Raw genomic sequence first — 26,039 nt, 5'->3', positions numbered from 1 at the left:
GAATAAGCCAAAGGTGAGCTAATATCTGCACATGATTTGTTTTGCTCAGATTCTTTGAAAACGTGTGGATTTCATGGGTGTTGTAAGAAGATGGACATCTTTTGGGTACCCATATTTCCCCCCTAAATTGGTAATGCTGTGGTGGCATATTCAAGGTATGTGAAGGATTCTTAAACAGAATATAAAGGCTTGCCCTGGGCCCCATAACCCTGTGAGAATAAAAGTCCCTTTGCAAGTGGGTCTGAATAGCTTCTAGCTTCTAGGATGTTCTGTGCGTTAGAATGCTTACAAGCTTTGGCCCCCTAAGTGGTTACACCTATGAACACCCTACCATGCTGGGTTCTGCGGTTAACTGAGCTCAGCTCTCCTCCTTGGCTCGCTTACTTTTCCCAGCTGCTGCTGATAGCCTGGCTTGCCTGTTCAGGTAGTCAGGGACCCTGACCTTCCCCTAGTTCAGGGTTTAAAAATATTACCATAAAAAGAGACCTTGAAAACCCATTTGATCCTTTTCCTCCAAGTCATTCCAACCTGATGAAACTCCCTCCTGTTTTTAAGTGCTAGCAGAGCAAGATGCCATCACCTTTCACTGCCCTTGGCCGGGCACTCACTGTGGGCCTAACTCCGATGGTAATTCCATCCCTCACTGCGGGACCCTGACATCTCAGAGCGGAAGCCCACTTCCCCCCTGACCTCCGGGGCCCAGCTGAGCGTCTCCGAGCGCTCTGCCACGACCCCTAACCGGGTGGACAGAGGGGCCGGGCGGCCCCTGCGCACACGCTGGGCGTAGACCCTGGCAACAGAGAAGACCAGAAGGTGAGGGAACCCAGGCCGCAGTCAGAGGAGAGGGGTGGGCTTGCACCGCTATCGCGAGAGCTCGTGAGGTGGGGGCGGTCGGGAGCTGGGAAGGGGCGCGCGGAGAGCTTGCAGCCCTGCCCCGCCTCCCTTTCCTTCCCCTCCCCTGGAGTGATTCAAGACGAGCGCTACCCACTTCCGCCCCCTCCGCCTGCCATTGGAACTAGCTGAGCCGAACTAGTTGCGGCCACCGAGCAACCAGGTCTCCGCACCTCCTCCTCCGCCTCCCTGTCTCCTGTTCCATTTGCGTTTTCTCTTCTTTCCTGGCCGACGCCGCTCCGAGGCCTCGCAACCGCCGGCCCTGCAGCCTGCACCGCGGCCAACATGAGCTTCTTGTTGTGAGTAGCCAGGCCCCGCACGCGCCGGCTTTGTTCGGGTGGACCTGGGCCCCCGCCCGCTGCCTGCCGCCCACCCTCGTCCCGACCCTCCTGGCCCCGCGCTGCCCGGGCCCGTAGTCACCACCAAGCGGGGCCCCGGGACTGCGCGGAGCGCTCCAACTAGTCTAACCGCCGCCTCCCCATCGGGCTGCGAGTACGCTTGGGCTCCTCCAGCTTGAGGAGGTTCTTCCCCCAAAGCACAGCCCGGGGCCAGCGCCTGGATTCCTTCATCACCCCCGTCTCTGCCTTCGCTCGCATTCCCGAGCTTGTTTGTGCGCTTCTCGTGGGTATCTCCCATTGTCCTGCACAACCCGTGTCCAACCAGTGCCCGGTCGAATGGCTCCGTCGCGGCTGCCCATTGCTCTTTTCTGGGTCCCAAGCACAGAAGATAAACTGTCGTACTTTCCCCCCGTCATCCCAGGACCCTTTTAACTTCCTCTTTCGTCTTAGGGCTGGGAAGTTGGGATGACAAGTTCTGTACTTGTAACACTGAAACAAGGCTGCTTGCGGGTCAGGATCCCTTGGACACAGACTGGGGTCCCCAGGAAAGGGGTCTGGAGCCGCCCCCTTGCTTCCTCGAGGCGCCCTTCCTGCCAGAGTACTTTCCTTAAGAAGACGAGTTTTATCTTTTTAGACAATCAGCAAATAGGTTTTGGATAGTGTGCCCTGCCTAGGTTGATTAGGTTCTCTGAGGAGTTGTTTGGAAAATCATTTGTAAATGCCAACTTTGGCGTCATATTTAGTGCTGGTCATTATTTCACTTACTTATCGTTTGTTCCAGACGAGTTGGGGGAATGTGGAGAGGGAAGGGCAGAAGGATGGGATGGCCAGATGTGGATATGGAGGCAGTAGATAAGCCTCAGGTCCTCTGAAAACAGGGGTTACACCCTGAGGAATATCTCCTTTGAAGGCTTCGTTGTGATGCACTCATTCCATGTTTAGTCTGTGTTTAGAAAACTAATAAAAACTCAGAGGTTGAAACATCCCATATACTCTTTTACTGTTGTGGAGAAATTAGCATTTAAAGATTATTTTCTTATGATTTCCCTTCTTTCCTTGACTAATTATTTTTAGTTATTACATTGACGTCTGAATACTGAGAATTTAATTCACCCTTCTTTTCTTTTCTTTTCTTTTTTTTTTTGAGATGGAATCTCGCTCTGTCACCCAGGCTGGAGTGCAGTAGCGCAGTCTCGGCTCACTGCAAGCTCCGCCTCCCGAGTTCACGCCTCAGCCTCCCGAGTAGCTGGGACTACAGGCACCCGCCACCACGCCCGGCTAATTTTTTTGTATTTTTAGTAGAGACGGGGTTTCACCGTGTTGGCCGGGATGGTCTCGGTTTCCTGACCTCGTGATCCACCTGCCTCGGCCTCCCAAAGTGTTGGGATTACAGGTGGGAGCCACCACGCCCTGCCAGTTCACCCTTATTTTCACATGCTCACATCTAGAATATTTTTTTTTAGGGTGTTTAAGCAAAACTGAACAATCACAGAAGGCTGACCTAGGGGCAGACTTGCTATTTCCAATATACACAGGGGACCCAGCGTGTGTCAACTTGCCTAAAACATTTAAACTGTGAAAGGGGTTTCTTAGGCTCCTCCTAGAAGTTGATTCTGAGTTTGTCAGATTGGCATAGGGCTAGATCACAGGACTGGGTGACTTTATAAAAAAGTCCTTGTTTCCTATTTTAATTCTTCTTTTTTTTTTGGAATGGAGTCTCTGCTCTGTTACCTAGACTGGAGTGTGTGGTGGCGTCATCTTGGCTCACTGCAACCTCCGCCTGCAGGGTTCAAGCGATTCTCCTGCCTTAGCCGCCTGAGTAGCTGGGACTACAGGCCAGCGCCACCACGCCTGGGTAATTTTTGTATATTTAGTAGAGATGGGGGTTTCACCATGTTGGCCAGGCTGGTCTTGAACTCCTGACTTCAAATGATCTGTCCGCCTCGATCTCCCAAAGTGCTGGGATTACAGATGTGAGCCACCACGCCTGGGCAGTTTCTTGTTTTAGTTCTAATCACCATATTCAAGCATCTCAGCTTGAAGCTTCTCATTTTGAGCTTAATTTTACGTTGCTAATGTTTAATTTTTTTCAAGAATTTAGAAGCTGTATTCAAAATAGCGCTGTAGATGATGTCCATGATTACTGCTGATGGGCTTGTGTCTAGTAAGCTAAATTGGTTGAAGCAAGGCCGGGCACGGTGGCTCACGCCTGTAATCCCAGCACTTTGGGAGGCCAAGGTGGGCAGTTCACCAGGTCAGGAGTTCGAGATCAGCCTGGCCAATATGTTGAAATCCCGTCTCTACTAAAAATACAAAAATTAGCTGGGCGAGGTGGTGTGCAGGTAGTCCCAGCTACTCGGGAGGCTGAGACAGGAGGATCACTTGAACCCGGGAGGTAGAGTTTGAAGTGAGATGAGATCGTGCCACTGCACTCCAGCCTGGGTGACAGAGCGAGACTCCATCTCAAAAAAAAAAAAAAAAAAAAAAAAAAATTGGTTGAAGCAGGGAAGAGCCATATTTGGCTGAAACTAGGGGATGGAGAAGGTTCTCATGCTATTTTTTGAATACAAATACAGTAGTGTCCTATTTTTACATGGCTCAGTATTTAATAGATTCAGAAGTGTGGTGGATTAGTTCATTTCTCCTGAAGGTTAGTAACTACAAAAGAAATCTTGCTGTAACTAATGTATATAGCACCTTAGAGCATTTGCACTGTTTGGAGCACAATTTTTCAGTTAGGTTACATCTATCTAGCATTTGATACATTCTCAACATATTTAGCCTATGTGCTTGACAATCAGAAAAGTTAATTCAACATTTTTGGTTTTGGTCTTTGCCCACCATCAATTAAGAATACAAAGTGAACACCACATAGAAATGATTATTATTGGAAGTGAAAGAACAAAGCTTTGGTTATTTCATCTATTTGTTATTTGATATAACTGTCTGAATACTGTTTTTTTTTTTTGTTTGTTTTTGTTTTTTTATTTTTTGAGACAGGACCTCACTCTGTCGCCCAGGATGGAGTGCAGTGGCATGGTCACAGCTAAATATAGCTTTGACTTCCCAGGCTCAGGTGATCCTTTTATCTGAAACCCCCTCCCCACCACAGGTAGCTGGTACCACAGGTATGTGCCACTATGCCTGGCTGATTTTTTTTTTTTCAATAGAGTCAGGGTTTTGCCATGTCACCCAGGCTGGTCTCCTGGGCTCAAACAATCCACTCATCTTGGCCTTCCAAAGGGCTGAGATTACAGGTGTGAGCCATCGCACCTGGCCGTCTGAATACTATTTCTTTACCAACAGATGAGCAGAGAAGGAAAGAGTTACAGCTTAGGAGTTAAATACAAATATTTTCCTCCCATTCTTGAAAGCTTATTGGGAAGCCTACTATCAGTGGATGGAGCAGAGGAAATAAGGGCAATGCAAGATAGGGCTGCAAAGGTGGTGACTCATGACTCTTGAGGGCTCTAAGATAGAAGGAAAGAATTACTACTGATTTTTAAAAGGTGCACTGTGGGCCGGGCGCGGTGACTCCTGCTTGTAATTCCAACACTTTGGGAGGCTGAGATGGGCGGATCACTTGAGCCCAGAGTTCCACACCAGCCTGGACAACATGGCAAAACTCTGTTTCTACCCCAGAAATACAAAAATTAGCCAGGTGTGTGGCAGTGTGAGCCTGTAGTCCCAGCTACTCTGGGGGCTGAGGTGGAAGGGTCATCTGGGCCTGAGGAGATTGAAGACATCAAGGCTGTAGTGAGACATAATCACACCACTGCACTCCAGCCTGGCCCATAGAGAGTGAGACATTGTCTTTAAAAAACGGCCAGTCGCGGGGCGTCGTGGCTCAGGCCTGTAATCCCAGCACTTTGAGAGGCCGAGGTGGGTGGATCACTTGAGGTCAGGAGTTCGAGACCAGGCTGACCAAGAAATGAAACCCCATGTCTACTAAAAATAAAAAAATTAGCCAGGCGTGGTGGCGGATGCCTGTAATCCCAGCTACATGGGAGACTGAGTAGGAGAATCACTTGAATCCGGGAGGCGGAGGTTGCAGTGGGCCAAGATTGTGCCACTGCACTCCAGCCTGTACGACAGAGTGAGACTATCTCAAAAAAAGAGAGAAAACAAAATTGCTGTGCCAGGCACTGATGTAGATGTTGGGCACCATTTGTGACAAAAGAGAAAAAATTGCTGCATTGGTGGGACTTACGTTCTGGTAAGTGTCTGTAAATACTAAACATCAGTAAATCATGTAGTATGGCAGAAGGTTGTAAGTGCCATGAAACAAAGGAGAGCAGGGTATAGAGATTTTTGGATAGGGAGTTGAGACAGATTAGGGTAATCCCCAGAGTGGGTTCCCAGATCATCTGCAGGAATAATACCTTTGTGTAGCTTTTGTATAAACGCTCAGGATAAATTTCCACTGCATATGTGGGTCTGGCTGGGACAGAGCTTTGATTGTGCTGCAGGTTGGCCTCTGTGTATCTTCAGATTAAGGTAAACTCTCATGGTAGATACGGAAACTTCACAGGGACCTCATTTAATTTTGTGGACTCAAATCTTTTAAACACATCCTTAGCACCTGCTGTGTGCCAGGCATTGAGGAAGATATGAGATTCCAGAGATGGTGGATGGTATATAGTCATCTATGACAGATGCAGTACAATCATGGGGGCCCAAAGTATGTGTAGCAATTTGTTCTACTTAGGCTTTAGGAAAATTTCATGAAAGAAGTGGGTGATAATTAATGGAAGGTGAACAGGAGCTCTCTAAGAAGACAAGGGGAAGTAGGAGATTACAGTCAGAGGAAACATCTTTGAGTCAAGAATTTACCTGTGAATTGTTCACTTTCTTGTTTGTGCAAGAGGCCATAGAATTTTGGAGCTAACAGGGGTCTATTAGTAACATGGCCTGCTTACTTCTTTTAGCTAAAGAGGCAAAAATCACCAGCTTCGGGTTGGTGGCTAATTATTGGCCTGGGACAATTGGTCTTTTGACATGGGGGTTTTTCTTTCCTGACATTTTATGCATATGCAAGGCAGGGAAATTGAGGATAACAGTGAGTTCTAAGTAATCATTCAAAAAGTATATTGCGTGTTCTGTAAGTTTCTAGCATTTTTAAGTTATGGGTCTTTTGACTAATGGAATTCTGAAAAAAAAATTTGACTTGGAAAAGACCAAAGTGTAATTTCCTAATGTGAGGCTACTTATTTGGAACGGAGTTAAAACAAGTACATTTAACTTTTTCTTGATAAAAGACAGTGTCAGCCAAGGGCGGTGGCTCACGCCTATAACCCCAGCACTTTGGGAGACTGAGGGGTTGGAACCTTGAGCCCCAGACTTTGAGAACAGCCTGGATAACATGGCAAAACCCCCATCGCTACCAAAAACGTTAGCCAGGTGGTGGTGGTGCTCAGCTGCTTGTGAGGCTGAAATGGGTGGATTGCTTGAACACAGGAGGCAGAAGCTGCAGTGAGCCAGGATTGCACCATTGCACTCCAGCCTGGGTGACAGAGTGAGACTCAGTCTTAAAAAATAATTTAAAAAGAGACTGGGTCTTCCTGTGTTGCCCGCACTGGCCTCAAACTCATAGGCTCAAGCAGTCCTCCCACCTCAACCTCCAGAGTAGCTGAGATTATAGGTGCATGCTACCACACCTGGCTACAGTTAACTTATAAATGAAAGTCTGTAGGAAAGGTGATTTGGGAATGTGAATGACTGAACCAGATCAATTTCTTCTTTCTTTTTTTTTTTTTTATGTCAACAATGAAAGCTGAACTATGTCTATTTCTGTACAGGAAGAAACATGGATTGGGAAAGGAAGGAAGAAAGGAAGGAAATACTGAGCACTGTGCTACATACCTTCCATTTGTCATTCTTAAGATTAGCAATTTAGTCCGGGCGTGATGGCTCATGTCTGTAATCCCAGCAGTTTCGGAGGCTGAGGCGGCTGGATCATGAGGTCAGGAGTTTGAGACCAGCCTGGCCAACATGGTGAAACCCTTTCTTTACTAAAAGTACAAAAAATTAGCTAGACATGGTGGCACGTGCCTGTAGTCCCAGCTACTCAGGAGGCTGAGGCAGTAGAATTGCTTGAACCCGTGTGGTGGAGGTTGCAGTGAGCCGAGATCATGCCACTGCACTCTAGCTTGGGCAGCAGAGTGGGACTTCATCTTTAAAAAAAAAAAAAAAAAGATTAGCAATTTAGCAGCACTTTGGGAGGCAGAGGTGGGTGGATCATGAAGTCAGGAGTTCAAGACCAACCTGGCCAACATGGTGAAACCCTGTCTCTACTAAAAATACGAAAAATAGCTAGACATAGTGGCGAGCACCTGTAATCTCAGTTACCTGGGAGGCTGAGGCAGGAGAATCGTTTGAACCTGGGAGGTGGAGGTTGCAGTGAGTCGAGATTGTACCATTGCACTCCAGCCTGAGCGACAGAGCGAGACTCCGTGTCAAAAAAAAAAAAAGCAGTTTGGGAAAAGAGACTCATGATAGTGCTATGTTTGTATGTGTCTGTCTCTGCCTCCCTGTCTCTCTGTCTGTTTCTCACTTCCCCCCAAACCCCAAAAGCCAGCATCTTGTTTTCAGGCAAATTATTTAACTGATTTTAATGCTTCAGCAGCCTCACCTTTAAAAAAAAATTAATAATTTAAAATAATAATCAAATAGGCCAGGCGTGGTAGCTCATGCTTGTAATCCCAGCACGTTGGGAGGCTGAGGCGGAAGGATGGCTTGAGCCAATTTGAGTTATAGTGAGCTATACTTGCACCAGTACACTCTAGCCTGGGTAACTGAGCAAGACCCTGACTCTAAAAAGAAAACATTAAAAAAAAAAAAACAATAATAGTTCATTGAGTGTTTACTATGTGCCAGGGACAAAGTGTTTTAAAATAGTTACCTATAGTTCAGTAACTAGCAGGAATCCTGTTTTATAGATAAGGAAACTAGCACAGAGAGATTACATATTTTATCAAAATCATGTAGCCAGTAAATAGTGTAGCTGGAATTTTGAGTCCTGGAAGTCTAGGTCCAGAGATCCTGTCTTAATAATTCTTTTTTTTTTTTTTTTTGAGAGAGAGTCTCGCTCTGTCACCCAGGCTGGAGTGCAGTGGCACAGTCTTGGCTCACTGCATCATCTGCCTCGCGGGTTCAAGCAATTCTCCCTGCCTCGTCCTCCCAAGTAGCTGGGATTACAGGCTCCCTCCACCATTACAGGTGCCCTCCACCATGCCTGGCTAATTTTTGTTAGTAGAGACGGGGTTTTCACCATATTGGCCAGGCTGGTCTCAAACCCCTGACCTCAGGTGATCCACCTACCTCGGCCTCCCAAAGTGCTGGGATTACAGGTATGAGCCGCCACGCCTGGCCTTTTTTTTTTTTTTTTTTTTTTTGGAGACAGGGTTTCGCTCTGTCACCCAGTCTGCAGTGTAGTGGTGTGATCTCGACCCACTGCAAACTCCCGGGTTCAGGTGACTCTCCTGCCTCAGCCTACTGAGTATCTGGGACTACAGGCATGCACCACCACGCCCAGCTAATTTTTGTATTTTTAGTAGAGATGGGGTTTTGCCATGTTGACCAGGCTGGTCTAGAACTCCTGGCCTCAAGCAATCTGCCTGCCTCGGCCTCCCAAAGCACTGGGATTATAGGTGGGAGCCATTACGTCCAGCTGATCCCGCCTTATACTATCTTATCTATAATTAACAAAACCATATATATCTATATGTAGATGTATATACACACATACACATGCGTGTATATACATATATACACACGTACATCTATGTATATATGTGTGTATATCTATCTATCTGTTTTTTCTCCAAGCTGATATTCAAGTAGGCCTTGTTATTAAGAGAAGTCTTCAGTTACCAGGTATTATTGTCTCATGCTGCTGGGACTCTTTTCTAAGATTCACCAATAATACACTAGTAGAAGATACAATAGTAACTTTTAAATTAATATAATATTCAAGTATTTTTAACCTTTATCTTTAGTGTAAAAATAATATACATGTTGGAGAAATCACTAAATAATGGTAGGAAAAGGAAGAAAATAAAAATCATTCATAATCACACCTTCGGAGACAACTGTGGTTTGTATTTAGGGATATAACTATTTCTGAATCTTTTTTTTTTTTTGTTTTGAAACAGAGCCTCTCTCTGTCACCCAGGTTGGAGTGCAGTGGAATGATCTCAGCTCACTGCAACCTCCACCTCCCGGGTTTAAGCAGTTCTCCTGCCTCAGCCTCTAGAGCAGCTGGGACTACAGGCGCCTGCCACCACACCCGGCTAATTAATTTTTGTACTTTTAGTAGGCATGGGGTTTCACCATATTGGCCAGGCTGGTCTCGAACTCTTGACCTTGTGATTCGCCTGCCTCGGCCTCCTAAAGTGCTGGGATTACAGGCGTGAGCCACCATACCTGGCTAACTTCTTCTGAATCTTTTTTATTGCTTTTTTGTTTGTATGTATTTAAAAATATACAAATGGATTTCCACTGTACATAGATCAGGTTTTTTACTTGTAAATTTTTTTTATGCTAGAGAATAGACTTCTGTAACATCATTTTGAATGGCTGATGACCAAGTATTATCTTACAGTTTTTTATCTGACAACCCAATAAAAAAGGATATCATATATTATATCCTTTAATATATTCTCCTCTGTAAGGTTATTTTGCTTTTTTCTTTATTATTGAATATATAATGTAATACAACATATAAAAAGATATGTTATATGTATATATATATTATATCTTTGTATATAATATGTGTTATCCTTTTTAATATGTTGTATTTTTGAGGGGAACATGGGGAGTGGAAGTGAACATGGTCATCTTTTCAGAAAGAACTGTAGTTTTGGGAGTTGCAGTACTGACTGGCTTTAGTTTACTTTTATCATCTGATACAAGGTAGCTTTTTTTTTCTTCACATACCAGAGTGCAAAATAATTGCCATTTAGTTACTTTTACCATTATTGATTTCTTTCTCTAAGTGTAGTTGCAGTTTTCGTACTTTTGGAGTTTCTGATATATGAAAGCACATGTCTAATACATGTAGCACTTCTCTAAACTGTATATTTGATTAGGAGATATTGAAGCAAAATGGCTACATGTTACTTGAAAAATATGAAACAGTTCTACCTGTTGGGAATGTCAAACTGAGTCCTGTAGAGAACTTTACCTCTCCTTTTCTTCCTATGTTTCATTTTTGTTTAATATTAACCAACCTAAGGCCGTCTTTTTTTTTTTTTTTTTTTTTGAGACAGGGCCTCGTTCTCTCTCCCAGGCTGGAGACAATGGCACGATCTCGACTCACTGCAACTTCCACCTCCTGGGTTCAAGTGATTCTCCCGCCTCAACCTCCTGAGTAGCTGGGACTACAGGCGCCTGCCACCATGCCGAGCTCATTTTTGTATTTTTAGTAGAGACAGAGTTTCACCATGTTGGCCAGGCTGGTCTTGAACTCCTGGCCTCAAGTGATCTACCTGCCTCAGCCTCCCAAAGTGCTGGGATTACAGGCATGAGTCACTGTGCCCAGCCTTAGGGCCATCTTTTACAACACATTTTAGTGTAAGTATAGCTGTGAAATACATTCATTTACAGAAGTGTTTTTTTTTTTTTTTTTTGAGACTGAGTCTCGCTGTGTCGCCTGGGCTGGAGTGCAGTGGCCGGATCTCAGCTCACTGCAAGCTCCGCCTCCCAGGTTTACGCCATTTTCCTGCCTCAGCCTCCCGAGTAGCTGGGACTACAGGCGCCCGCCACCTCGCCCGGCTAGCTTTTTGTATTTTTTAGTAGAGACGGGGTTTCACCGTGTTAGCCAGGATGGTCTCGATCTCCTGACCTCGTGATCCGCCCGTCTCGGCCTCCCAAAGTGCTGGGATTACAGGCTTGAGCCACCGCGCCCGGCCACAGAAGTGATTTTTAAATTAAATTTTGTTTTGTTTTGTTTTGTTTTTTGAGATGGAGTCTCACTCTGTCTCCCAGGCTGGAGTGCAGTGCTACGGTCTTGGCTTACTGCATTCTCTGCCTCCTGGGTTCAATTAATTCACCTGCTTCAGCCTCCCAAGTAGCTGGGATTACAGGCTCCCGCCACCATGGCTGGCTAATTTTTGTATTCTTAGTAGAGATGGGGTTTCACCATGTTGACCAGGATGGTCTCAACTTTGTCCTCAAGTGATCCACTGGCCTCAGCCTCCTTAGGTGCTGGGATTACAGGTGTGAGTCACCATGCCTGGCCTTAAATTTAATTTTGAAACATTTTTCAACTTTCAGAAAAGTTGCAAAGAACAGTGTAAAGAACCTCCATGTATTCTTTATCCAGAAACCTCATTGAGTTTCATCTGTTGCTTTAACAATGTCATCTTCAGCAAAAGGATCCAGTCGTGATTCATGTATTGCATCCACATATGTCTGTAGTGTTTTTCTTTTTTCTTTTCTTCTTACAGAGTCTTGCTCTGTTGCTGAGCTGGAGTGCAGTGGCCCAATCTCAGCTCACTGCAGCCTCGAAGCCTCGACTTCCTGGGCTCAAGGGATCCTCCCATCTCAGTCTCCTGAGTAGCTGGGACTACAGGCACCGTTCCACCACGCCCGGCTAATCTTTTTTTTTTTGTGGAGATGGGGTTTCACCATATTGCCCAGGCAGGTCTTGAACTTCTGGGCTCTAGCAATTTGCCCGGCCTTGGCCTCCCAAAGTGCTGGGATTACAGGCGTGAGCCACCGGGCCCAGCCTGTGTTTTTCAAACTGAAATAGTTTGTCAGTCTTTCCTTGACTTTCATGACCTTTACATTTTTGAGGATTACAGACCATTTTGTAGAACATTCCTCCCTTTGAGTTTCTCTGATGTTTCCTTGTGCATTTGAGTTACGCATTTTAGCAATATCACAGAAGCCATGTAAGTTTTTCTTATGTATGTTTGTGTGTGTGTGTGTGTGTGTGTGTGTGTATATGAATGTATGTATGTATCTATGTATTTTTTGGGATAGTCTCACTCTGTTGCCCAGGCTGGAATGCTGTGGTGAGACCATGGCTCACTGTAGCTTCTATGTCCCACGCTCAAGCAATCCTCCCACCTCAGCCTCCCAAGTAGCAGGGACCACAGGTGCGTGTTGCCACACCCTGCTAATTTTTAAATTTTTTATAGAGACAGCCCATGTTGCCAGGGCTGGTCTCAAACTCCTGGACTCAAGCAATCCTCCCTCCTTGGCCTCCCAAAGTGCTGGGATTATAGGTGTGAGCCACTGTGCCCAGGTGATGTGCATTTTTCTTACTGCATCTTATCAGATGCATATAGTGTCTATTTGTCCGTTATTGGTGGTGTTAACTCTGATCCTTTAATTAATGTGTTTACCAGGATTCTCCACTATAAGGTTCTTCTTCTTATTTTTTGTTATTAATATTTAATGGGGAGATATTTTGGTAGTATGTAGCTCTCCCATTCCTCATTCTGTTTTCACACACTAGTTTTAGTGTTCATTGATGTTTCTTGTCTAAATTGTTACTAAGATGATTGCCAAAGTGCTAATTCTGTCATTGCTTCTAAATTTATTAGTTGGCAGTTTTACTGTAAGGAGGAATTTGCTCTTCTTTTTTTTTTAATGCCAATGTGTGCTGTGATCTGAATGTTTGTATCCTTCTAAAATTTGTATGTTGAAAGTGATCACCAAGGTGATGGTATTAGAAGAGAGAGGCTTTGGGTGGTGATTAGGTGGGGGGCTAGAGTCCTCAATAATGGTATTAGTGCCCTGATAAAGAGATCTGAGGAAACATGTTAGCCTCTTTGCCCTTCTACCATGTGAGGACACATGGAAGGAGCCATTTATGAGGACTTCACCACACATCAAATCTGCTGATGACTTGATCTTGAACTATACCGTCTTTTTAACTGTGAGCAATAAATTTCTGTTGCTTGTAAGTTACACAGTCTGAGGTACTTTGTTATAACAGCCTAAAGTGACTAAGGCAGTGTGGATATAAGGATTCCCATGTTCTTCAGTGAGTTGGCTTCTGTGTTTCTTTGGCTTGTTTCCATCCTCTTTTGAGCACTTCCTTACTTCCTGGCACAACAAAATATTTTTTTATCTTATACTTTTTCTTCCCCAGTCCAGGAAATAGACATTTATCTGAGGACATTGGTTCTGCTTGGTGGAGAACGGTATTTAGAAACCAAAATCTAGGTGTAGGTATGCTGATTACAGATGTGTTGCTGCTCCCAGGCACTCTTATTGGACTGTACTAAAAAATGTATTCATTTATATCCATCTATTTTTATCTATATCTATCTGTGTATATTAAATGAGTTCACATCACTACTTCAGTTGCAAGCCAATGGCACAGGGTTCATTCTAGCCTTCTCCTTTCCTATGTTTTTCTTTGTTGTCAGTAAGAAACCTGACTTTGATCATTCTCAGATAGTTGTTTGCTCTGTCCCTGTACTATAGCTGTTCTCTTGACCCTGTCTGGCCACCCTCTCTGGCCTGGGCCCAAGCTGTTGTATAGTCACCATTACTGACCTGCCTCCTCTCCTTGGGGCTGTGTGGGCCCCTCCTGTAGCAATATAAAAGATGAAAGCAGTCTGAGATTCAGTTGTGTGTGGTACATGTGTGACAGTAATGTGTTTTTTTCCTATGAATCCTATGTTTAGGATTAATGCTTCGGAAATGTTGGGAGGATACTGAATGTAGAAGGCCTAGCTCAATCAACTGGACTTATGTGCGACAGTGATACTTAGGTGGTTATCATTATCTTAACAGTGATGATTGCTAGCAGCTGTTTTTTTTATAAACCACTTATGATTATTTAAATCATAGCCAGTTTCTATAGATTTGTTATGGTGTGTGTTAGTGCATTTTGATATTCTGAGGTTAGAACTTAAAAGCAAGAGTTTGAAGGTAAACAAGCATTATTTGGGTAATAGTGTCACTGGTGGAGGGTGTCCAGGTTCTTGGCATCTTGAACAAAGAATTGGACAAAACCCACAGACAAAACAAAGAAAGCATGACGGGATTTATAGAAAATGAAAGTACACACCACAGTGGGAGCAGGCCTGAGCATAGGGGCTCAAGGGCCCGCCCCGTTACAGAATTTTGGGGAGTTTAAATATCTTCTAGAGGATTCCATTAGTTACTTCGAGTATGCCCTATGTAAGGGAGGTTAAATACTTTTTAGAGGATTCCATTAGTTCAGGTACACCCTATGTAAATGGAGAGAATGAAGTAAAGTTACAAAGTCATTTACTTGGTCTATACCTCATGGAGAGGATATTTCCTGTCATAGCTGAAGTGTGAATTGGCCTTATGTTCCATGCCTCCAGACCCTATTTTCCTACCTCATCTGCCTCTGAGAGATGTGATCCTGAGAAATCTTGATGGGAGGCAGAGGGACTGTTGGTCTTTTTTTTTTTTTCTATAAGTTGTTTCATGCTGGCTTGAGGCGTAGTCCCTACCTATTGGGGATTATGGAACTCTCTCCCTGCTCTGTCTAGTGGAGGCAGGGTAGCTCCTTGATGGCCAGGGGTGGTGTCTTCACCTGGAACTGGCTGGAACTTTTGTTGCATGATCGTCTGAAGTTTGATGTTCTATGGGCGAGAGGAAATGAATTTGGTTAAAAGATTTAATGGGGCTTTCAGAGGGTGGGTACCAATGCTGTCAGGAATGTTTGTTACAGAGTTTAATGGAGAGAAAACAAAACTTGGTCTATTCTAGAATCTATGTGTTTCGTTAAAGTCTTAGCATGAACAACTCTATTTTAGTTTGTTTGGTCTGTTGGGGCCTCGTGCATGAGCTTAGTCCAAAACAATGGCCTCCCAGAATTTTGTTTAAAAAATTCTCCCTTTTTGGTCAGGTTCTCACTTAGGTGAGAGTGTGACCAAAATTTAGGGCCTTAGCATTACTCTCAGTTACCATTATTTTGGGTTTCTGGTCTCAGCACGTCATTCATAGGTTATGATGTCCTCATGGTAGTAACACATTTCTTTCAGCTTTTATTTTGGTTGAAGAGAGACCATATGACATTCTAGAGATGGCTGCATGCAAGCATTTAAAACCTTTAAGAGAATGCAGTGTGCCAGAGAGACTATTATTATGACTACTGGGAGGGTAATACCACGAGTTCCTTACCCAAGATTCCCATAAAACAAACCTCCTAAAATCAAATAGATCAAAAAATGAACTAAATGTTTACTCACTTGACTAAGCAATTTCTTTGTTAATCCTCTGCCACTGAATTTCTTTCTTTTTTTTTTTTGAGACAGAGTCTTGCTGTGTTGCCCAGGCTGGAGTGCAATGGCATGATCTCGGCTCACTGCAACCTCTGCCTTCCAGATTTCAAGCAGTTCTCCTGCCTCCTAAGTGACTGGGATTACAGGCATGTGCCACCACACCCAGTTAAGTTTTTGTATTTTTAGTAGAGATGGGGTTTCACCATGTTGGCCAGCCTGGTCTCGAACTCCTGACCTCAGGTAATCCACCTGCCTCGATCTCTCAAACTGCTGGGATTACAGGCATGAGCCACTGCACCTGGTCTACCACTGAATTTCTATAATCTTCATTTGATGTGTTTCTCCATAGGCCACAAGTGCCAGCAGCTATTCACATACTTCTCTGTTCAGCCAATTCTATTATAACTTTCACAAGAGAATTTAAAGTCTGTTGTGTAACTGTAGCCTTTACAGTAGAATTTGCTATAGAGTCTATTATGAGGGATACATTTCTAATCACTACTTCTTTTAGTTTAAACCATGGGAAAAGAACCTAACAAATGGTACCCTTTTAGAACAATGAAGGCCTCCTGACAGTGTTCTCTTTAACCCATGATATGGTTTAAGAGTAGGGAACCAGTGTTTTGTTTTTGACTGATTATGAGGCAATGTATGTACCATTAAAGTTTCTTACCTACATTGGGTCTTCATCTTTTATCTATCAAAGTATAAGGCTGACTGCAAACTCCTTCAAAAATAAAAGTACATCCCATTAGTGCACATAACAGTCCCCTTTTCCTCTTCTATTGTTCATAGATGCATAAGCAAGAAAAACATTCAAAGATAAGAGTTTCATGTTAGTAGAAGTCTAATCTCTGAACTTGGGGAAAAACTGTTCACATCAAGGATGTCATCTTTTTCTTGGGAGAAATTTCCTTGGTTAGCTTTACCTCAAGGGTTCAAATGGGTGCACAGTTCCAAAAGTATGGAGGGAGCCCTCTCAGTTGTGAGATTATGAACCCAAAGTTCAGGGTCCCGAAGTTTTGTTGTAGTGTGGATGGGAAGGACAGTCTTTCTCTGATGTTCTCAGGAGATCCAAACCATAAAAAGCTTTCTTTACCTGGTAAAAATACACCATAGTATAATAATCTACTGTTTTAACATCAGTTCTCTTGCATGGGAAAACTTTCATACAACCAGAAAACATGCATTGAAAATAACAATTTAATGAAATCCATTTATAAAATGTTTAAATGGCCTACCAGGTAACCAAATTTATCTGAAGCTTTAATGATTTTCCCAGGAATGTGGGGTCAAGCATTGATAAACGTTTATCTTAAACAATTTCAGTATCAGTTGGTTTAAAATGAAAATTGGACAAAGTATTTTCTTGATATTTAATTTTTTTTGGTTTTACTTGGGTTAGTAGCTTTGTACAAGGAAATTTGGTTATTTCTGTGGTTTACAATAACTTAATAACCAAACTTAGACTTTGGGATTTTAGAAATTCCATACAATTTTGGAACATATATTATTCACAAAAATATATCCTAAAGAAGATTGAACGTAATTTTGGCAATCCCACGTACCTAAACATGTCAGATAATCCTGTTTACCTTTTTTTGGGATGTTTTTGGGGGCCCTCTGATCCATCCACAAAGCCAGCATTAAGAAAGACAATTTTGAAACTGAAGTTTGCTTTTGGAATTCCAGATTCCTGTAAATTATTTATTTTGCCAAAATGATGACTCAGAAATTTTAAAGAAGTGAAAACCTTTTATAACCTTTTACCAAAAAAAACCCCACATTCTACTGTTCTTACATACATTGTATGTAAGACTGTTTCTTTTGTTGTTGTTGTTTTGAGATGGAGTCTCGCTCTGTTGCCCAGGCTGGAGTGCAGTGGCGCTATCTCGGCTCACTGAAACCTCTGCCTTCCGGGTTCAAGTGATTCTCCTCCCTCAGCCTCCCAAGTAGCCAGGACTACAGGTGCGCACCACCGCGCCAGGCTAATTTTTGTAGTTTTAGTGGAGATGGGGTTTCCACATGTTGGCCAGGCTGGTCTGGAACTCCTGACCTCAGGCGACCTGCCTGCCTCGGCCTCCCACAGTATTGGGATTGCAGGCGTGAGCCACTGCACCCAGCTATAAAACTGTTTCTACTAGTCTTAATTGCATGTTATAATGGCAACTCTTAGCAATTTTAATTTTAATGTAGAACCAAGTGAGTTATGTTCAGTAAGGTTTGATATATAGTCATAGCTAGCGGTATGGCCAATTCCACATGTCCCCAGGCTTACCTAGCTGGAAAACAGGCAAGTTAAACAATTTTCAAAAACCAATGAAGCAGCTTATGACCCTAAAGCATCTAACAAACCTAATATTTGAACATAATTTAGACCACATATTTACATTTTGAAGACATATTTTACCAACAATCTTTAAAACCATCCTTATTTCCCAAAAATTACTCAAGTCACATGAACTAAATAAAAGACATTACGCTTTTCACTTTTCTGACAAAATATTTGATTTAAGCTCCTCTTCCTCTTCTGCTTCTTCCTCCTCTCCTTCTCCTTCGACATAGTCTCACACTCTGCTCACTGCACCTCTGCCTCCTGGGTTCATGCGATTTCCTGCCTCAGCCTCCTGAGTAGCTGGGATTACAGGCGTGCCCCATCATGCCTGGCTGATTTTTGTATTTTTAGTAGAGATGGGGTTTTACCATCTTGTCCAGGCTGGTCTCATACTCCTGACCTCAGGTGATCCGCCTGCCTCGGCCTCCCAAAGAGCTGGGATTACAGGAATGAGCCACTGCACCCAGCTTATTATTATTAAAGCAATTAATTTAAAACTTTACAGAGGAGATAAACAGTGACTTTTACTTTATATTTAACTAGTTTGCACAGAGAAAGAAGCCAGAGATTGACTGGTAAGAAATTCTTACCCTTTTGCCAGCATGCCAGTTTTGTGGGTTCTCTGAGTGGTCCTAGCGACCCTGCTTGACTGTATGCAGACAAACACATTGCCATGAATTAAGAATACTCACAAATAGTTTACAAATTTGGGGGCAAGTTAGGCAGAGAAAGATAAATATGACTCAAATTCTATTTACAAGAATATACTCAACACAGTTAAAGTATCAGGAAGCCTAAAATCCAAAAAGTTAGTTTAACGATAAAAAGCTGGTGTGCTCCATTAATTCCTACTGCCTGATAAAGGTAGTTTAGGAATTCCAGATAAATGGAACGAATGATGACTTGCTAGAAATGCATCAGAAACAAAATAACTGGGCACGCGCGGTGGCTCATGTCTGTAATCCCAGCACTTTGGGAGTCCAAGACAGGCTGATCACAAGGTCAGGAGACTGAGACCATCCTGGCGAACACGGTGAAACTCTGTTTCTACTAAAAACACACAAAAAATAGCTGGGTGTGGTGGCGGATGCCTGTAGTCCCAGCTACTCGGGAGGCTGAGGCAGGAGAATGGCTTGCAGTGAGCCGAAATTGTACCACTGCACTCCTGCCTGGGTGATAGAGCCAGACTCCGTCTCAAAAAAAAAAAAAAAAGAAAGAAAATAACTATTCACAGAACCAAATAAAAGCCTTCCACTAGGAACTAAAAAAATCATGGTTTTTAAAATATATGCATACACAAGCAAAGCCAGAGGAGAATAAACAGCAAATGAATGAAAACTAGAAGCAAAAACAAATAAACAGGAAACCAACCCTAAATTTTCCTACAGTGTTACCTAGGGCCCCAGAAAACTCACATAATGAATATTTTATTCCTGATACACAATTTAATATCCGTTAGTTTACCAATACTCTTACACATTCTATGCAATCAAGAAATCCACATCAGGCACATGACCAGTAAGTACTCCAGTGCCAGCACTATCCATGCAAAACAGTAAACAGTGTGAAGCAATGCAAGCATGTGTGTGAAATTTGGCTCCACAGTAAATCCAGCTTCAGGCTTAACTATATTAAAAAAAGAATTGCCAAACTGCTGACGCATTCTTTTTTTTTTTTTCCTGAGATGGAGTATTGCTCTGTCACCCAGGCTGGAGTGCAGTGGTGCAATCTCAGCTCACTGCAACCTCTCCTCCTGGGTTCAAGCAATTCTCCTGCCTCAACCTCCCAAGTAGCTGGGATTACAGGCACGTGCCACTGTGCCCGGCTAATTTTTGTATTTTTAGAAGAGACAGGGTTTCACCATATTGGCCAGGTTGATCTCAAACTCCTGACCTGGTGAGTCACCCACCTTGGCCTCCAGAGTGCTGGGATTACAGGTGTGAGCCACTGTGCCTGGCCCACATTTCTTTACAGTACTTCTTATTTTACTTTAATCAAGACTAAGAGCTTTAACTATGAAAATGTTAATTAGCCTAATGTCTTCAATTCTATATCAGGTTTTAAAGAATTTTTTTTATTTAAACTTTTCCCACATCTTTCTCCCCTACTTAATGACTCCTTACTACATTGTTTCATAAATAACCTTTTAAATCTATAATTTGAACTAACTTTTAGATAACTTCTGAATCATACAAAATTATTATTTCTTCCACTAATAATCCTTTCTGGCACATTTTGTATACAGAATTATGTGTTAACTAAAATTCTTATCCTTAGTTATCTAAACTTTAGTGAAACCCTGAAAAGCAAAAAATCCTGAACTATCAGATATGGGCATTTATAGATAAGAACAATTCCACAATTTTAGAAACGTATTTCCCCATATCACAACCATTTCTTAGTTGAAGGTGACCCAGATATTAAATGAGCATCAAAAATAACTTTAAAAATTTTAATTTACACAAAAAGTTTACCTAAAACATTTATACCATTCGCTGTATTTAATTTTTACTTTTAACAAGGGAGACACAAGACATCAACCAACACATGTAAAATGAACATTGGTTCGTTCTGGAAAGGCAGGACAACTCGAGGTGGGGAGGGGGCTTGGGGGCTTTCAGATCATAGGTAGGTGGAAGACAAACGGCTGCATTCTTTTGAGTTTCTGATTAGTCCTTCCAAAGGAAGCAGTCAGATGTGCATTTATCTCAGTGAGACTTTGAATAGAATGAGAGGCAAGCTCAAATTAACACTGACATTTAAAAATATCTAGCAAAGACAAACGTAAAATTCAGACAAAATGTGTGCTGACAATTCTGAAGGCATTTCTATTTTTATTCCATCAACAATTTTAAAGCTAGTTTGTTTAGTGAAGTTTTACTTTTAAGTCACGTGAACTTGAAAATTGCTTAGACTTAATTTATGAGCACTCTTATAAGCCAATTTTGGTAGACACAACATATAACAATAAGTGTACATATGAATAAATACATCTAGACATGTATGCATACACACAAACAAAGATCCAGTTGCTTGGAAGCTTAGCCATGAGGTAGCAATACAAGCTTGCCAGTTCTACTTTGCTCCGATAGATAATCCAGTGAAGGCTGTGAACCATAATTTCAGGTAAAGCAGTTTCCATGGCAGTTTGATTGTTAAAGGTGAAACTTCCCCAGACTCCGAAGAGCACTGGGGCCAAACAGTACCAAAGGAGAACGTCACGTTAGGCCCCCTGCTTAGAACCGCAGCACAAAAGTCTGGATACATGCAACACCATCCCCCTTTCCCATTAAACAGTAAGCTCCAGATTCCAAACAGTTTTGGGGCCAAGCAGCATTACAACTGTGAGAGAATTCTAAGGAGGGCTCAGAACCTCTAGACCTCAGAACCTCTGCAAGAGCATCCTCTATGGGGAGGCTGAGGTCCACAGGATACCCCAGAGCGTCCTCCTATGGGGTCCGATCTTAGTGTGTCAGATGTCTCTGACCTTAGGTGGGCACCGGTGCCACATGCAGGTTTTCACCTCCAGAGCCTAATGTGAGCTAAGAATAGCCATGAAGTGTAATGAGAAGAACTGGACGTCAGGTGGACCTTTTTGTCCTTAGCCAGTTGAGTTTGTTAAGGGAAGTAGTTAGCATAAGAAAGAAGGTTTAAGTTGTCTGAAACATGGGAGTTTTCTCTGAGCTGTGCCAATGTAGGAATCAGGGACCACGCGAGGAAAAGATTAAAAAAAAAGACAAAACAGGTCCTTCCCCCTTCGGGGCATGGCAATTATAAACAGCTGCTGAAAGACTGAAAAAGAAAGAAAGGAAAAATGAAAAAGACTCAGGTTCCTTAAGCGAACCGGAAGGTGGCAGTTAGGCTTCTCCGCATGGAAACCTCTTAGTTTCACTGGCCATGGCCAGAAGCATGTAGTTGTCTCTGTGTTTAGGTGCTGCCCACCAAGGGTCCCAAGTCAGAAAGGAAAAGAGAGAGAGATTCCCCTGTATGGAGCAGAAAGGAAAAGGAGAAAGGAGAATAATAAATCCCTTTGGGCTGACCTCTCTCCTTCTGGCTGGCTTGCCAAAATATGTCGGGGTGGAGGGTATCCAGGTTCTTGACGTCTCGAACAGAGAATTGGGCAAAATGCACAGACAAAGCAAGGAACTCATGACGGGATTTATTGAAAATGAAAGTACACTCCACAGTGTGGGAGCGGGCCTGAGCATAGGGGCTCACAGGCCCTGTTACAGAATTCATGGGCGTTTAAATATCCTCTAGAGGATTCCATTAGTTACTTCGGGTATACCCTGTGTAAATGTCGAGATGAAGTAAAGTTACAAAGTTATTTACTTGGCTATGTCCCATGGAGAGGATTTTCCTGTCATAGCTGAAGTGTGAATCGGCTTTATGTTCCCTGCCTCCAGACCCTATCATAGTCTTAAGTGTCTGATAGCCAAGTAGCATTATTGTTACTATTTGTAATGGAAAGGTTGAATTTTCCTTTTTGGGACAGAGTCTTGTTCTGTTGCCCAGGCTGGAGGGCTGGAGTGCAGTGGCACAGCCTCAGTTCACTGCAGCCTTGACTTCCTGGCCTAAAGCCATCTTCCCACCTCAGCCCCCTGAGTAACTGGGACTGCAGGCACGCACCACCACGCCTGACTAATTTTTTTGTATTTTTGGTAGAGACAAAGTTTTGCCATGTTTCCCTGGCTGGTCTCCAACTCCTGGGCTCAAGCGATCTGCCCACCTCAGACTCCCAAAGTGCTGGGATTATAGGCGTGAGCTACCTTGACTGGTCAAATTTTCTTTTATTGCTACCCTTGTATCTGTCTGCCTGAGTCTTTTTGTTGTTCCCAAATTGAAATTTGATGATAATAGTTTAGTAGTTATAGTATTATAGTATTGGACATTAGGAGGAATATTTTTTATGTAAATCTTCTTTTGTATAAATAGGTAACAGTATAACTTAGTGGAAATGTAAACCTCTGTAAATAAAGAGTAATTCAATAGAAACAATAGGGGGAAAGGTATTTTAAGGCAACTTTGTGATGTTTGGGATCATGTTTCAAACAGATGAGCAACAGCATAACCCTCCTGCTGTTCAGGGAATCCATTTGTTGGCTAGAGCTCTGTAGTGTTAGATTTAACTACTGAAATAGCTCTTTGTTTAAAAACTCCCTGTGGTTATAGTTTTTGCTCACATATGCCTGGTTCCATTGTCATTAACCCTTCTCCGTACCTGCCAAATACTCAGTTGTCTTATTTTCAACTCTTAGGAATTTGTACTTTTGAGTCAGTGGACAGCAGACCAATTGAGAGCAATATTTTGAGGTCTACTGCAGTGGCTTAGACTCTTCAGCCCTTTAATCCTCGTCAGTGTTTCATTTGGAAAATAGCAAGCCATCAAGAACCAACTTTTTTTTTTTTTAAATTATACAAGTTCTAGGGTGCATGTGCACAATGTGCAGATTTGATACATAGGAATACGTGTGCTTTGTTGGTTTGCTGCACCCATAACTCATCATTTACATTAGGTATTTCTCCTAATGCTGTCCCTCTCCCAGCCCTCAACAGGCCCCAGTGTGTGATATTCCCGGCCCTGTGTCCAAGTGTTCTCATTGTTCACTTCCCACCTATGAGTGAGAACATACAGTGTTTGGTTTTCTGTCCTTGTGATAGTTTGCTGAGAATGATGGTTTCCAGCTTCATCCACGTCCCTGCAAAGGACATGAACTCATCCTTTTTTTATGGCTGCATAGTATTCCATGGTGTATATGTGCCACATTTTCTTAATCCAGTCTATCATTGATGGACATTTGGGTTGAAGAACCAACATTTTTTGAAAATTATATTTCTAATTATAGTTAGAACCAAACTATACCAAAAACCTACAGTTTTAAACAGTTAGACATTTGGGAACCAAAATTTGCTTTAGTTGAGCTGTATTGATTTTATTTTATTTTTATTTTTATTTTTTTGAGACGGAATCTTGCTCTGTCACTCAGTCTGGAGTGCAATGGCGCAATCTGGGCTCACTGCAGCCTCCACCTCCTGGGTTCAAGTGATTCTCCTGCTTCAGCCTCCCAAGCAGCAGAGATTTACAGGTGTGTGCCCGGCTAATTTTTGTATTTTTAGTAGAGACAGGGTTTCACCATGTTGACCAGGCTGGTCTTGAACGCCTGACCTCGGGTGGTCTGCCCTCCTCAGGCTCCCACAGTGCTGGGATTACAGGCATGAGCCACCACGCCTGGTGAGCTCTATTGATTTTAGCTTTCTTTCAAGTGGGGATGTATTTGTAAGGTGTCGTCTAGGGATAACTATACTTGTTAGTGATGTCTTTGCCTTTTTTAAAATATCACTTAACATTAAGGAAGAAAAATACCACTGTCATTTTATGTAGCAGAAGAAACACTGTTCTTGGCCCTCTGGTGGCAGAAGGTACTCTTAGGACTGAGGGGATCAGTGTCTCTACATAACCATAATCCTTGAGAAGTCTGCTGTAGATTCTTAAAGTGTGGATCTTTGGCACCACTTAGGAGTATGTTCGAAATGCAGGATTTCAGGTTCTAATCATTGGATTATAATGCATTTTAATAAGATCCCTAGGTGATTTGAAAGCACCTTCCAAAGTGGATGCCTGTATCTTAATTTAAATGGTTTAAAATAAGGTAAATAAGAAAAATCCTTGGATTCAGTACAACGCCAGTTCTGTCTTTGAGGGATTCCCAGTAAGGGAGCCTCAATGTCGATCCCCTTACTGTCCTTTTATACTTGAAATTATTTTCTTGTTTAAGGTCTTTTTTTCTCCTTCTGGATTCTAAGTTTTCTCCTCCTGGACTGAGGGTTTGTTCACCGTTTTATTTCCCAGCACATTAGGACATTGCTTAGCAAGTATGTTTTCAGTAATTTTCTTTTTTGTGTGTGTGACAGCGTCTTACTCTGTCATCCAAGCTGGAATGCAGTAGTACCATCTCAGCTCACTGCAGTCTCAACCTCCTGGGCTCAAGTGATCCTTCCACCTCAGCTTCCTGAGTAGCTGGGATTTTAGGTGTGTGCCACCATGCCTGGATAATTTTTGTATTTTTTGTAGAGACGGTTTTGCCATGTTACCCAGGCTGGTCTTGAACTCCTGTGCTCAAGCAGTCCGTCCACCTTGGCCTCCCAAGTGCTGGGATTACAGCCTTCTTTTTTTTTTTTTTAGATTAACTGAAAATTGTCATGGGAGAGAACAGTGGCCTGTGAGTGAGGAAACCTGAGACTCACAGTCTTTGGTCTGTCACTAGCTATGTGACCTTGGGCAGATGACTTAATTTCTTAGTTTCTGTTTCCTCTGCTTACTGGAGGGTAACGAATGCTTCTTCCATTGGGTTAACGTGAGACTTGAATGACAGAATGTATATGAAAGCTTTTCATAAACCAGAGTCCTGTATAAACACTGTCATTATCTCTGCTCATGAAATTCCCAAGCCCAGTGTATAAACTGTGCATTCCAATTTTTTTTAGCTGTCTTACAAATGTATGGCATTATTGCATAATAAAATAAGCATTTATTGAATACCTCCTGTGTATGAAAGCAAAGTGTTAGGCATGGTAGGAGGAGAAAGGAAGGGGTTTAGAAATAAACAAGATGCGGTCTCTGTCCTCAAGAATCTTAGCACTGGAAACCAGCGTGTTACATAGATGTGCTCCTTAATGATTGTAACTCTTAGCTCTAAGTCCTCTGGCTGATGATGGTTAAAGACCCTTGCATTGCAAGATACTGCATTGAGTATGCAAACTTTTTTGGGTATATGTGTGGTATAATTGCAGTCTGTGTTCATCTACAATTAGGAATATAAAGAAAAAAAAATTGCCGTCAGCCAGGCGCAGTGGCTCATGCCTGTAATCCCAGCACTTTGGGAGACTGAGGTGGGCAGATCATCTGAGATCAGGAGTTTGAGACCAGCCTGGCCAACATGATGAAACCCCTGTCTCTACTAAAAATACAACAATTAGCCAGGCGTGGTGGCACTCGCCTGTAATCCTAGCTACTCAGGAGACTGAGGCAGGAGAATCGCTTGAACCGAGGAGGCAGATGTTGCAGTGAGCTGAGATCATACCACTGGATCCCAGCCTGGGCAACAGAGTGAGAATCTGTCTCAAAAAAAAAAAAAAAAAAAAAAAAATTGCTGTCAATACCACAGTTATAATATGTGTAGTACATTTACCTGTTCAAAACAAGAATTTTGCCGAATTGTGCTTCCGGATTTTAATCAGAGGCTGTTTTTATTGTGT

At 42.9% G+C, this 26,039-nt stretch overlaps 1 protein-coding gene across 3 annotated transcripts in view; it reads left to right on the top strand.

The window, feature by feature from the left end:
• Window positions 1-923: 923 nt before the first annotated feature.
• MOB1B (MOB kinase activator 1B) overlaps window positions 924-26,039 on the top strand; it is a 90,554-nt gene continuing 65,438 nt past the window's right edge. The window contains exon 1 of one of the 3 annotated variants that reach the window (XM_033214491.1): window positions 924-1,190. Coding sequence is in view for 1 of the 3 variants with exons in the window: in XM_033214490.1 (XP_033070381.1) it covers window positions 1,177-1,190 (14 nt within the window). In the remaining 2 variants the exon portion in view is untranslated. The remainder of the gene's footprint in view (window positions 1,191-26,039) is intronic. The other 2 variants (XM_033214489.1, XM_033214490.1) reach the window with 2 other exon arrangements.

Source organism: Trachypithecus francoisi, unplaced genomic scaffold (genome assembly GCF_009764315.1).
Source record: "Trachypithecus francoisi isolate TF-2019V2 unplaced genomic scaffold, Tfra_2.0 Lachesis_group1, whole genome shotgun sequence".
NCBI lineage: Eukaryota > Metazoa > Chordata > Mammalia > Primates > Cercopithecidae > Trachypithecus > Trachypithecus francoisi.
The sequence above is the reverse complement of the archived record's forward strand: the minus strand, read 5'-3'. Positions and strand labels throughout refer to the sequence as shown.